Source organism: Mobula birostris, chromosome 2 (genome assembly GCF_030028105.1).
Source record: "Mobula birostris isolate sMobBir1 chromosome 2, sMobBir1.hap1, whole genome shotgun sequence".
NCBI classification, from domain to species: Eukaryota; Metazoa; Chordata; class Chondrichthyes; order Myliobatiformes; family Myliobatidae; genus Mobula; species Mobula birostris.
In genome coordinates this window covers 16634132-16646974 of record NC_092371.1, presented here as the reverse complement: position 1 = coordinate 16646974, position 12843 = coordinate 16634132, and the positions used below count along the sequence as shown (strand labels likewise).

Here is a 12843-nt window from a genome sequence, read left to right as displayed (position 1 = left end):
TTGTCTGACACCAGGAAAATGTGACGGGATGGTGTGAAGCAGGGGTTCCCAACCTGAGGTCCATGAACCCCTTGGTTAATGTTAAGGTTCCGTGGCATAAAGAAGTTTGGAAGCCCCTGGTGTAGAGAGATCTTCACTCTGTGACTGACCCTGGAAGTGTGTGATGGGATGGTGTAGTGGGAGCATCACTCTGTGTCTGACCCCAGGAATATGCGATGGGATGGTGTGGAGGGGGCATTACTCAGTGTCTGACCCCGGGAGTGTGTGATGGGACAGTATGGAGGGAGCTTCACTCTGTACCTGACTTCTATATTGTTACTGAGTGGTTTACTTTATGCATACTGTAATTCCTTTTGCTTTTTCTTTTGCTCACAGTCCCAATTGTTTTGTGTTTTTTTTTGTTTTCAATTAACTCCATTGAAAGCAACGTAACACCTCCAGTAAAACAGTACTGTCTCTCTGATACTCTTCAATCCCAGCATTGTCTGCTTGTACCTTGTGAGTAGAGATGTGTGTGCCTTGATTTACATTACAGTAGGGACATAACTCAGTACCTGACTCATGTTATCCTTGCCTGGAAATGTGTGAATTGTGGTGTTGTGGTACTTTACTTTATAACTTAGATGAGCTATCTCTCGAGTGTGTGGTGGGATGACATAGGGTATTTTACTCTTTGAACCTTGCACATACTCTCTCTGGGAGTGTGAGACAGTGTAAAGGGAACTCCACTCTACTCTCTCTAGGAGTATGAGACAGCGTAGAGGGAACCACTCTACCTCACACATACTCTCTCTAGGAGTGTGAGACAGTGTAAGGGAACTTCACTCTATCTCACTCTCACTCTCTCTGGGAATGTGAGACAGTGTAGAGGGAACTGCATTCTACCTCATATGTGCTGTCTGGGTGTGTGTGACGGTGGTGGGGGCACTTCACTCTGTTTGTGAGGCACTGTGTTTAAGATGGCTGTGTTCCTGAGTCTGCTCTTGCTGCTGTTTCAGAAGGAGTATCGGAAGCGAGGCTTTGTGGAGGTGGTGACTCCCAATGTGTACAACAAAAGATTATGGGAGCGCTCAGGCCATTGGGATCATTACAGCGAGAACATGTTCTCCTTCAAGCTGGAGAATGAGTCATACGCTCTGAAGCCTATGAACTGTCCCGGGCACTGGTGAGTGTAATAGATGTGGCAAAGGCAGTTACTGTGGCTTGGTGCCTTGTTACCCTCTCTCCTTTGCTGTCCTTACTCACTGCCTCTCCTGTTTTCTCTCACTTTCTGAATGAGGATCTCAAGCTTTTATCCTGAGTAGTGACGTGTACAGTAATGTGGGCGTGACGGTCTCGTGTAAGAGCCATCTTGTGGATGTGATGTAAGCCAAGACTTTGTTTGTCCTGTCAGAAGACACAAAAGGTCACAGTGAATATTTTCAAACAAGATTGTGTGTTCTCCCTGGGTTTGATAATCTGCCCAGTATCAGTTTAATCAGTGTGGGAGTTCACTGGAGAATTTTGGCTCCTGCTGTTGTTGCGTTCCATCTTTAATTACGCTAAGGAGGAATTAGTTCTTTAGCTGTCAAATCCTTTATTATTCCCTGAAATAGTGCAAAGTTCTTTTGAGCTCTAAGTGCGTCCCTTTTCACAGCCTGTAAAGGCAGCTGATGGTGATTCTAATGATCTTTTAGCCCATTCATTACTAATGTGGGTGAGTTGCCAATGAAGAAAAGGCAAGCTGGCACCCTGCCTGTCTTTCGTTCATCCCTTCTCCTTGCATTTACAAACCTGCTTTGGGTTTGGTCCACTGGCAGTTTATTGCCAGCTTGTTGAACTTATTTCTGAACATCTCCCTTGCCTGTTCCAATAAACACTGCTAGCCTTCGGAGATCTCTACACTCCACCCATTCATCTCGCCCAACTCTGGCAATGCTCGCCAGGATGTCCTCTCTAAACCACTCACTGTAGCTTCCTAAATACTTCTCTCTCTTGACAGGGGTTTTGGACAACTGCCATTAGATCTCCCTTTTGATGCTCAGTCTGTTTGGACTGGTCACTCTGCTGTCAGTGTAAAGGGATTACAGGTCTGAAATCTGACCAAGAAGGGACGAGGAGGCCTTGGAGAGGCAGTAGAGGGAAATGAGCTACAGGTTTATACTTGTGGGCAAGGGTAGTGGTGGTGAAAAGCTGTCTGACAGTTGGGTTCAATCTAGGCATTATTGAAATAGATTAGGTCAGATCATCAGCATCATCATCTGGTGCCGTGCCCAGTTTGAGCTTTGACTGCCACGGCCCACACACTCCTGTTTCGGGTCAAGTGAATCAATTCATTGGTATTCATTTCCAGTTCTCTGGCTGTTGTCTCCATCATCATTTGTTTTTGTCTTCCTCTTGCTTTCTTCCCTTCAGTCGTTCCCATAGTTACAGTGCATTTTAACTCCTCTTTCCTAATCACATGTCCAATGAAGTTACGTTGCCTTTTCATGATCTCATACATTATTTCTCTTTTTGTGCTTGCTCTGTTCATGACATCCTCATTAGATATTGGTTTTGTCCGTGATATTCTTTGCATCCTCCTCAAAAACCACGTCTCTGCTGCTTCAATTCGTTTCCTCATGTTACTAGATATTGTCCAGCATTCTGAGCCATATAACATAACTGGATAAACATAACATTTCAGTGCTCTGAGGTGGGTTGTCATGCCTAGTTTAGTGTTGGTCAGTATACTCTTCATTAATGTAAAGGTCTCTTTAGCCATCCCTATTCTTCTTTTGATGTCCATGTCGCACCTGCCATCTGATGTCACCCAGCTTCCTAAGTAGCAAAAGTTCTGTACTTGTTTTATGTCTTTCCTGTTTATTCTCAGCCTGCAGATAGGATTCTCCTTTTTGGATATCACCATACATTCTGTCTTTTCGCAATTGATAGATAGACCCATTTTTGCACTTTCTTCAACAACTATATCAATTAAGTTTTGTAGTTCTTCCTCCGTACTTGCAATTAACACAGTATCGTCCGCATATCTGAAATTATTGATGTTTTCATCGCCAACTTTGATTCCCAAGATGTCTCTTATTTTTTGTAATATTGTTTCACTGTGCACATTAAACAAAACAAATTAGGTCAGAAAGGAACGGAAATAGGCCTTTCAATCTCTCAATCCTATCCTACCAATCAGTAATAATTATGGTGGATCTGCCCCGGCATCATTTCTGCTCTGCTGTTCCCCATTGACGCTGAATTTTCAGAACTTTCAAAAACATTTTTTTTTCTCTTGATAAATAAGAGATTCTGCAGACCCTGGAATCCAGAGCAACATGCACAAAATGCTGGAGGGGAATAAACAGTCGATGTTTCGGGCTGAGGACCTTCATAAGGACTCATTTTTTTTGTCTGTGTTGCTCTGCCTCCTGTTTAACCTTCCCCCTGGCAGAGATTCTTCTGTGACGTTGCTCTGCACCCCAGCTCTAAGTGACCGCCTCCTTTATCCTGTAGCTATGTTCCCTTGTCCGGGATTCTCCCCAATATCTCAGGATTATCTCAGTGCCTCAATGATTCTGCCTGTTTCAATCAGATTGGTTGCTTATTCTAAACTCCAGAGAATCCTGATCTAATTCTTTGGACCGCTTGTCATTGGACATCTCTAATAGGTTGAGTACAGTATATTAAAAGAGACTTGGACAAGCACAGGGTTAGGAAAGGTTCAGAGAGGTATGGGTCAAATGCTTTCAAATTGGATTAGTTTAGATAGGCATCTTGGTCAGCATGAATGCTTTGGGCCAAAGGGCTGCTTTCCAGGCTGTATGACTCAACGAATCTAATCCTCTCCATCCTGGAATAAGCCCAGAGAATCCTTTCAGCATCGTCTCCAGTGCTGTTATGTCATTTGCTGAAAAGGAATCAGAACTGTGCACAGAACTCCAGACGTGCTCTTGCCAGAACCAAAACAGGTTTGCAAATTCAGGGAGAAGGGATGAACGAAAGGCAGGCAGGGTGCCAGCCTGCACTTTCTTCATTTCCAGCTCACCCAGATTAGTAATGAATGGGCTAAAAGATCATTAAGATCACTGTCAGCTACAGCTCTATACAGTTGTAATGGTGATACTTCATTTTTAATTGTCAGCCCCTGGTTGTCTGCCTTCCTTCCCATTTGATTTAGCTACTCACTGATCTTCAGTGAGAACATAGAACAGTTCAGGCCCTTTAGCTCACAATGTTGTGCCAACCTTTTAACCTACTCTGGGACCAATCTAACCATTCCCTCCCACATAACCTCCACTTCTCCACTTTTCTTTCATTCGTGTGCCTATCTCTCTGTGTAATATCCCTCTTGTATCTCCCTCCAACCACCGTTCATGCACCCATCACTCACTGTAGAAAAGCTAACTCTGATACACCTACTCCTCCTCACCAACCCCCAATATCACCTTAAAATACGTTCCCTCATATTGGCCATTTCCGCCCTGGGAAAAAGTTTCTGGTTATCCATTTGATCTGTGCCTCTTTATCATATATCAAGTCACTTCTTATCCTTCTTGACTTCAAACAAAAAAGCCTCATCTCGCACAGCCTGTCAAAACTTTGTGAACAAGATTACCAGGACTACTCGCTGTTTCACTCCTCTACAGTCTGTTCAGTACCCCCAGCCAGTGTCGTGTTTGCTGAGGCGCGAGGGGTGAGGGTTCTGCTCACTGCTCCCAGCCAGTCCCGCGTTTGCTGAGGCATGGTGGGGGTGGGGGTGGGGGGTTGGTGCTACAGAGAGTTGGGAGAAATGCCCTGCTCTCACCTTCCAGTGTGCAAATCTATCCCAACTGCTCGATTGAGTGTTCAGGGGAGAGGGATGCCGAATAGTCTGCTGTGTGTTGGTGATTCACCGGTTCATGCATTGGATGTGACGATGGACCTTCCTCTCCCCAGCCTGATGTATAACCACCGCCCCCGCTCCTGGCGTGAGCTCCCGCTGCGACTGGCCGACTTTGGGGTCCTGCACAGGAACGAGTTTTCAGGGGCTCTCTCGGGTCTGGTGCGTGCCCGCCGCTTCCAGCAGGATGACGCCCACATCTTCTGTACCCTGGAGCAGGTGAGCACTGGGGTCCTGCTCTGTTCCTGTGGGCAAACAAGCCCTTCAGCCCATCCAGACTATGCTGTCAACCACTGTTTACTCTGATCTTATTTTATTCTCACCAGCTCCTCTCCGATTCTGCCCCTCACCCACACAACAGGGCGACAGTCAATGAGGGTGTGTGCATGTGTGACTCATCATCCAGTGAGGGCCTGAGGGTGTGGGGCATGGGAAAGGTTTGGGACAGACGCTTTTGGCAGGATGAGAGAGATCCTGCAGTGGGCCGACTCCTGACTGTCCCGTAATCCACACACACAGGGAAATGGAACGAACCTCAGTTGCATTTGAAAGGCATCTGTCGCAGGTTCAGCGTGACCCACAGCACCTCAGACGATGAGATCTACCAGAAGCACAGTGGATTCTGCAGTTGCTCAAATATACACCTAGAAAACTAAACAGGCGCCAGAGCTCTGTGGGCCGGTCAGCATCAGGGGAGGTGGGTGGACAGTCAACAATTCTGGCCGAGACCCTTCACCTGCAAGGAGGGGAAAGATCTGCCAGGCCGTAGGTGGATCCAACTGAGGAGGGATGATAGGCAGCTCGAGGAGAGTAGGTGGGAATAGCTACAGAGGCTGGGAGGTGATGGGTGGATTAGGGTGTGGAGGGTGGGAATAGTGACAGAGCCTGGGAAGTGATGGGTGGATCCAGGTGTGGAGGGTGGGAATAACTACAGAGGCTGGGAGGTGATGGGTGGATCCAGGTGTGGAGGGTGGGAATAATGACAGAGCCCGACAGGTGATCGGTGGAGGCTACAGAGGGCTGCAGATGATTGGCTGTCACAGGAGAGGAAAGTGGAGCATGGAATCGAGTGGTGGGTGGGGGGGGGGAATGTGGGGAGTGGGGACCCAGTGACTCATGCAAGTTTGTGTGTGTGTGTGTATATATATGTGTATGTATGATAATATATATATGATGGGTAGAGAGAGAATGTGGAGGGGGAAAGAAAAAGGGGGATAATGGGTGGAATTGTTTGGGGAGGGATGCTGTTGGAGGAGTTGATGGTGTTGGGGGTGGTGCTGAGTGGGTGTAAGAGGTGCTGAGGGTGTTGGGATGGTGAGGGTTGCTGGGTAGGGGTAGGAGGTGCTGAGGGTGTTATGGTGGGTTTGGGGAGGAGGGGTGCTGGATGGGTGAAGAAAGGAAGGAGGTTCTGGGTGGGTGTAGGAAGAGTTGAGAGTGTTGGGGTGGGATGCTAGGTGGTAGGAGGAATTGGGGTGGGGAGGGTTGCTGGGTAGGGGTAGGAGGTGCTGAGGGTGTTGAGAATGGGGAAGGTTGCTGGGTAGGGGTAGGAGGTGCTGAGGGTGTTATGGTGGGTTTAGGGGGAGGGGTGCTGGATGGGTGAAGGAAGGAGGTTCTGGGTGGGTGTAGGAAGAGTTGAGGGGGGTGGGGTGGATGGGGAGGGATGCTCGGTGGTTGGAGGAATTGGGGTGGGGAGGGTTGCTGGGTAGGGGTGGGAGGAGCTGGGGTGTTGGAGTGGGGAGGGTTGCTGGGTATTAGGGTGGGTTTGGGGGGAGGAGTGGTGGGTGGGTGTAGGAGGTGCTGAGGGTGTTGGGTGGGTTTAGGGGTAGGGTGCTGAGTGGGTGTAGGAGGAGTTGAGGGTGTTGGGCTTTAGTTGGGTAGGAGCAGCTGGATGGATCGGCAGGAAAAAGAAGCAGAATGGATGATGGGTGCAGGTTATGAGGAACTGGGGAATTCCGTGTTGGTGTTGTCAGTCTGTAGAATACAGAATGCTGTTCCTCTAGTTTGTGTTCTGCCTGTCCTGGCAGTGGAAGGTGTGAGGTGGGGGGAGGGGTGCATGAGGAGAGACAGGTCAGTGAGGGAATGGGGAAGGGAATTAAAGTGGTTGCAGATGTCTTTAGCACAGAGAGAGGCGCTCGGCCAAACGTCCAGTGGAGAGCAGTGACTGAGTGCCATAGCTTATTTCTACCAGTTACATCAACCCTGGAATACATCTTTCCCATTCAAAACCTCCTGCTGGCACTAAGTTCCTCGATTTTTCTGTAACGGATCTTCCTCTGATTCTCCACTGGTAACTGCAGAGCAATTAGTGTGACCTGGCTTCCATCCTGACTTCTAGCACTGTCTGTGTGCAGTTTGCACGTCCTCCTTGTGATGGGGTGGCGGTGGGGTGCTCCTGTTTCTTTCCACTTCCCAGTGAGGTGCTGCCTCTAGTGTGGGCACGAGTTGGTTCATGAGTACGTGAGAGAGAAGGTTTCGGGGACATAGATGAGGGGGTAGGGATTCACAAGGGTGTGGAGGTGCTGTACTCTGAAGTTACACTAGACGAAGCAGTCTCCGCATGGATGAAAGGAACCCAGCAGGTAGTGACAACTGCCCAACGCGTCACCAGCACCAGCCTTCTCACCATCAAGCACATGTGTATGGAAAGGTGCTGGAAAAGGGCCATGAAACATCACATTGCTCATAGACTGTTTGTCCCACTCCCATCGGGGGGAGGCTACGAACCATCCACTCCAGGACCACCAGACTCAAAAACCATTGCTTTCCCCAAGGCTGATCAACACCTCCTCCCACTAACCCACCCCTCCACATCCCAAATCACCACTACTTTATCATTTCCTGTCAGTCTCTGTATGTACAGACACTCCTGTGCCGAGGGTCACCATGGACATACAATCAACATAACTATCTTATGTATTTATATTCATTGTATTATTATTATTGTGGTTTTTTTTGGGCTGTATCGGATCCAGAGTAAATTATTTCGTTCTCCTTTATACTTGTGTACAGGAAATGACAATGAACTATCTTGAATCTTGACGTTTCAGTTCAAGATGTTGGATCAGGACTGAGAAGAGGGATGGCTAAGGCAGGCAGTGGTGAGATGGGAGCCCGCAGTGATTGGTGGACAGTGGACGGGTGAAAGCTGGCAGGCGGGTTTGCCAGCAAGGGAGGGGAGGGAGGGTTAGCAGGCGGATGGTGGCAGACAAATACAGAGAGGCAAAAGGAGTAGTGGGGGAGTGAACATGAGGAACTCTGCAGATGCTGGAAATTCAAGCAACACACATCAAGGTTGCTGGTGAATGCAGCAGGCCAGGCAGCATCTCTAGGAAGAGGTACAGTCGACGTTTCAGGCTGAGACCCTTTGTCAGGACTAACTGAAGGAAGAGTTAGTAAGAGATTTGGGAGGGGGAGGGGGAGATCCAAAATGGTAGGAGAAGACAGGAGGGGGAGTGATGGAGCCAAGAGCTGGACAGGTGATTGGCAAAAGGGATATGAGCGAATCATGGGATAGTAGGCCCAGGGAGAAAGAAACGGGGGAGGGGGGAAAACCCAGAGGATGGGCAAGGGGTATAGTGAGAGGGACAGAGGGAGAAAAAGGAGAGAGAGAGAAAGAATATGTGTATATAAATAAATAATGGATGGGGTACGGGGGGTGGGGCATTAGCTGGGAGTGAAGGTTGGAGGGAGATGAGCAGATCCTCCATCTGAACCTCTTTGGTTTTTTTTGGTCAAGTTTAATGGGTTAGATTGCTGAAGATCTGAATCTTGATGATCAGAATGGCTTGCCAAATCCTTGCATTGCCAGTTTGTAGCTGTTAGTGACTCTGTATCATCATATTCCTTGCAAATAAACTAGAAAACTAGTTCCCCAGGCCTACACACAGGGGAAGTTCATCCCACTCATCTGCTGGTTCCCTCACCCTCATTCCCAACCCTACACACTGGGGAAACTTATCCCACTCACCTCTCCATTCCCTCACCCTCATTCCCAACCCTACACACCGGAGAAATTTATCCCACTCACCTCTCCATTCCCTCACCCTCATTCCCAGACCTACACACTGGGGAAATTTATCCCACTCACCTCTCCATTCCCTCACCCTCATTCCCAGACCTACACACGAGGGAAATTTATCCCACTCACCTCTCCATTCCATCACCCTCATTCCCAGACCTACACACTGGGGAAATTTATCCCACTCACCTCTCCATTCCCTCACCCTCATTCCCAGACCTGCACACTGGGGAAATTTATCCCACTCACCTCTCCGTTCCCTCACCCTCATTCCCAGACCTGCACACTGGGGAAATTTATCCCACTCAATGCACATTGCTGGGATGTGGGCGGGAACCGGAGCACTCCCAGACAGTCACGAAAAGAGCATGCAGGCTCCACACAGGTAGTGCCGATGGCTGCGATCGAACCCTCGTTGCTGGCGTTGTGAGGAAGCAGCTCCATTGTTCTGGTCTGAAAGTTCAAAGTAAATTTATTATCGAAGGACATAGATATCACCATTTATAAACCTTCATTTCATTTTCTTGCGGGCATTCACAGTAAATACAAAGGAACACAATAGAATCAATGAAAGACTGCACCCAACAACATGGACAAACAACCAATGTGCAAGAGATAATTGTGCAAATATAAAAAGAGAAAACGATCATAATGATAATAAATAAATATGTATTGAGAACGTGAGATAGAGGGTCATTGTAAGTGAGTCCATAAATTGTGGGAACAGTTCAGTGTTGGAGTGAGTGAAGTTATCCCTTCTGGCTCAAGAGGCTGGTGGTTGAAGAGTAATAGCTGTTCTTGAACCTGTTAGTGTGGACCCTGAAGCTCCTGTGCCACCTCCTGATGGTAGCACTGAAAGGAGAGGATGTGCTGGGTTCTGGGGGCCGGTGATGATGAATACTGCTTTCCATGTAGATGTGCTCGACGGTGGGGAGGGCTGAGTCAAGCTCGGTAACAGTAGATTTCAGAGCAGTGCGGAAGCCAGAACTCACATCAGGAGCAGGTTAATTATGCAACATGTGGTTAGGATTTGCAAAGCACTTCCTGATGGGGCAGAAGTCGATTTAACAGAGATTTTCCAAAAGGGAGATGAAACCTCCAATAAAACGTTGAAAGGATGTCGGGCACGAGTGCAAAGTTAGGATTTCAGAAGATCTAGAATCAGGCTGAGTGGCTTGTAATGCTGTGCCTATTTTGATTCATGATCGAGTTCAGGGTTCTTGTCATAAGTGCTGGGAAAATCACTCTTTAATAGCAGCAGCACATCACAGACATGAATACAAACTTAACAGTTGAAGTTTCAGGCAGAGACTCTTCAGCAGGTTCTTTCTTTAATTCAGTCCTGCTGGAAGATCTTGGCCCAAAACGTCGATTGTACTCTTTTCCATTGATGCTGCTTGGCTTGCTGAGTTCCTCCAGCATTTGTGTGTGGTGCTTGGATCTTCAGCGTCTGCAGATGTTCTCTCATTTTTAAATTAACATGTAACTGGAACAACAAAGTAAAATAATATTAGTGCGGCTTGAGAGAGAGGAAAAGGTATTCAGTGCAAGGTTGTGTTCGGCTGTTTCAGACCCCTTTGTGAATGTGTAATGTGACAGTGGGGAAGGAGCAGTTGTTGAACCATGAGCTGTGAGTCTTCAGGCTCCTGTACCTCCTGCCTGATGGCATGGCCCAGGTGGTGGGGAGTGTTCCTGATCGATGGATGTACCTTCCTGAGACATCAGCTCTTCTAGATGTTCCTCGATAGTGGGAGGGGTTATACCTGTGAGGGAACTGGCTGAAGAGTTGGGCGGTGGTGAAGTTAGGGATAGCTCTTGGGATGTAACCATGTTGAACTGTCTCCATGGGGAGTTGTACCCAGGCTGCTGGACCTCATGGTATAACTACGTTGGACTGTCCCCATAGAGGATCTGAACCTGGTGGGGTGAAACCCCATTTCACTGTCCCTGTGGGGGATCTGAACCTGGTGGGGTGTAACCCCATTACACTGTCCTGGTGGGGTGTAATCCCATTACACTATCCCAGTGGGGGAGCTGAACCTGGTGGGGTGTAATCCCATTCCACTGTCCCGGTGGGGGAGCTGAACCTGGTGGGGTGTAATCCCATTACACTGTCCCTGTGGGGATCTGAACCTGATGGGGTGTAACCCCATTACACTGTCCCTGTGGGGGAGCTGAACCTGGTGGGGTGTAATCCCATTACACCGTCCCGGTGGGGGAGCTGAACCTGGTGGGGTGTAATCCCATTACACTGTCCCCGTGGGGATCTGAACCTGATGGGGTGTAACCCCATTACACTGTCCCTGTGGGGGAGCTGAACCTGGTGGGGTGTAATCCCATTACACTGTCCCCCTGGGGGATCTGAATCTGGTGGGGTGTAATCCCATTACACTGTCCCGGTGGAGGAGCTGAATCTGGGCTGCTGCCCCTCGGGGTGTAACCACATTGCACTGTTCCCTCGCCCACAGATAGAAGAGGAGATTAAGGGCTGTCTGGACTTCCTGCAGACTGTTTACCAGGTCTTTGGCTTCAGCTTCCGCCTCTACCTGTCAACACGGCCGGAGAAATTCCTGGGAGACGTCGCCATCTGGGACCAGGCAGAGAAGGTATGGGTAGGGAATGTCTCCATGCCTGGATCTGTCAGGGCAGGGTGATAGAGATGAAGTGCCGGTGTTGGGTTTCTGTCAGAAAGCATTTCTTCCAGCCCTCTCTCACCAGGACTTCAGTGAATGAAGTACTTTTACAGAAGTGTACTCGCTCGTATAAATGATATACACAGACACTTCATCCACCAGTAAGGTAAACAACGACTGTCTGTGCTGTTGGTCTTGTGATAAAGTTAAAGCACAGGTGAATTCAGCAGTTCTTTGTCGGGCCTTGGCTGTGGGAATCTCTATGGCTGCTCCTGAGGAGAGGAACTAAAGACTCACTCAAAGGTGGCCCTTCTGATAATGCAGAACTCCCTGGCATTTCACCCCTGAAGTGACCTTGCCCCTGCAGAACTGTCCTTGATTGTGTCCTCTGGAGTGGTGTTTGTCTGTTGAATCCAATAAGACCATAAGATATAGGAACTGAAGTAGGCCATTCGGCCCATTGAGTCTGCTCCTCCATTCAATCATGGGCTGACTCAATTCTTCCAGTTATCCCCACTCCCCTGCTTTCACCCCATACTCTTTGATGTCCTGGTTAATCAACAACCGATCTATCTCTACCTTAAATGCATTCAATGACTTGGCCTCCACAGCCACTTGTGGCAACAAATTCCACAGATTTACCACTCTCTGACTGAAGTAATTTCTCTGCATCTCTGTTCTAAAAGGACGTCCTTCAATCCTGAAGTTGTGCCCTCTTGTCCTAGACTCCCCTACCACGGGAAATAACTTTGCCATATCTAATCTGTTCGGACCTTTTAACATTTGGAATGTTTCTGAGATCCCCCCCCTCATTCTCCTGAACTCCAGGGAATACAGCCCAAGAGCTGTCAGACGTTCCTCATACAGTAACCCTTTCATTCCTGGAATCATTCTTGTAAATCTTCTCTGGACCCTCTCCAATGTCAGTATATCCTTTCTAAAAAAAGTGCAAAGTTGCATACAATACTCCAACTGTGGTCTCACGAGTGCCTTACAGAGCCTCAACATCACATCAATGCTCATATTCTATACCTGTAGAAATGAATGCCAACATTGCATTCGCCTTCTTCACCACTGACTCAGGAGGTTAACCTTTATGGTATCCCGCACAAGAACTCCGAAGTCCCTTTGCATCTCTGCATTTTAAGTTCTCTCCCCATTTAAATAATAGTCTGTCTGTTTATTTCTTCCACCAAAGTGCATGACCATACACTTTCCAACATTGTATTTCATTTGCCACTTCTTTGCCCATAACCCTAAACTATCTCAGTCTCTCTGCAGGCTGGAGCTCAGAAAAACAGAGGGCTATGGGTAACCCTAGGTAATTTTGAAGTTTAAAAACATGT

General features: G+C 48.1%; 1 protein-coding gene and 1 long non-coding RNA gene across 3 annotated transcripts in view; one reads left to right on the top strand and one right to left on the bottom strand.

Annotated features, from left to right (window-relative positions):
- LOC140185010 (threonine--tRNA ligase 1, cytoplasmic-like) overlaps positions 1-12843 on the top strand; it is a 64144-nt gene that overhangs the window by 28625 nt on the left and 22676 nt on the right. For both annotated transcript variants that reach the window (XM_072238240.1, XM_072238247.1), the window contains exons 11-13: positions 999-1165; positions 4903-5065; positions 11333-11470. In XM_072238240.1, coding sequence (XP_072094341.1) covers positions 999-1165; positions 4903-5065; positions 11333-11470 — 468 coding nt within the window. The remainder of the gene's footprint in view (positions 1-998; positions 1166-4902; positions 5066-11332; positions 11471-12843) is intronic.
- LOC140185029 (uncharacterized) overlaps positions 1-12843 on the bottom strand; it is a 28008-nt gene that overhangs the window by 1712 nt on the left and 13453 nt on the right. Inside the window, exon 3 of the long non-coding RNA XR_011882482.1 lies at positions 9114-9317. This is a non-coding gene — a long non-coding RNA (uncharacterized lncRNA). The remainder of the gene's footprint in view (positions 1-9113; positions 9318-12843) is intronic.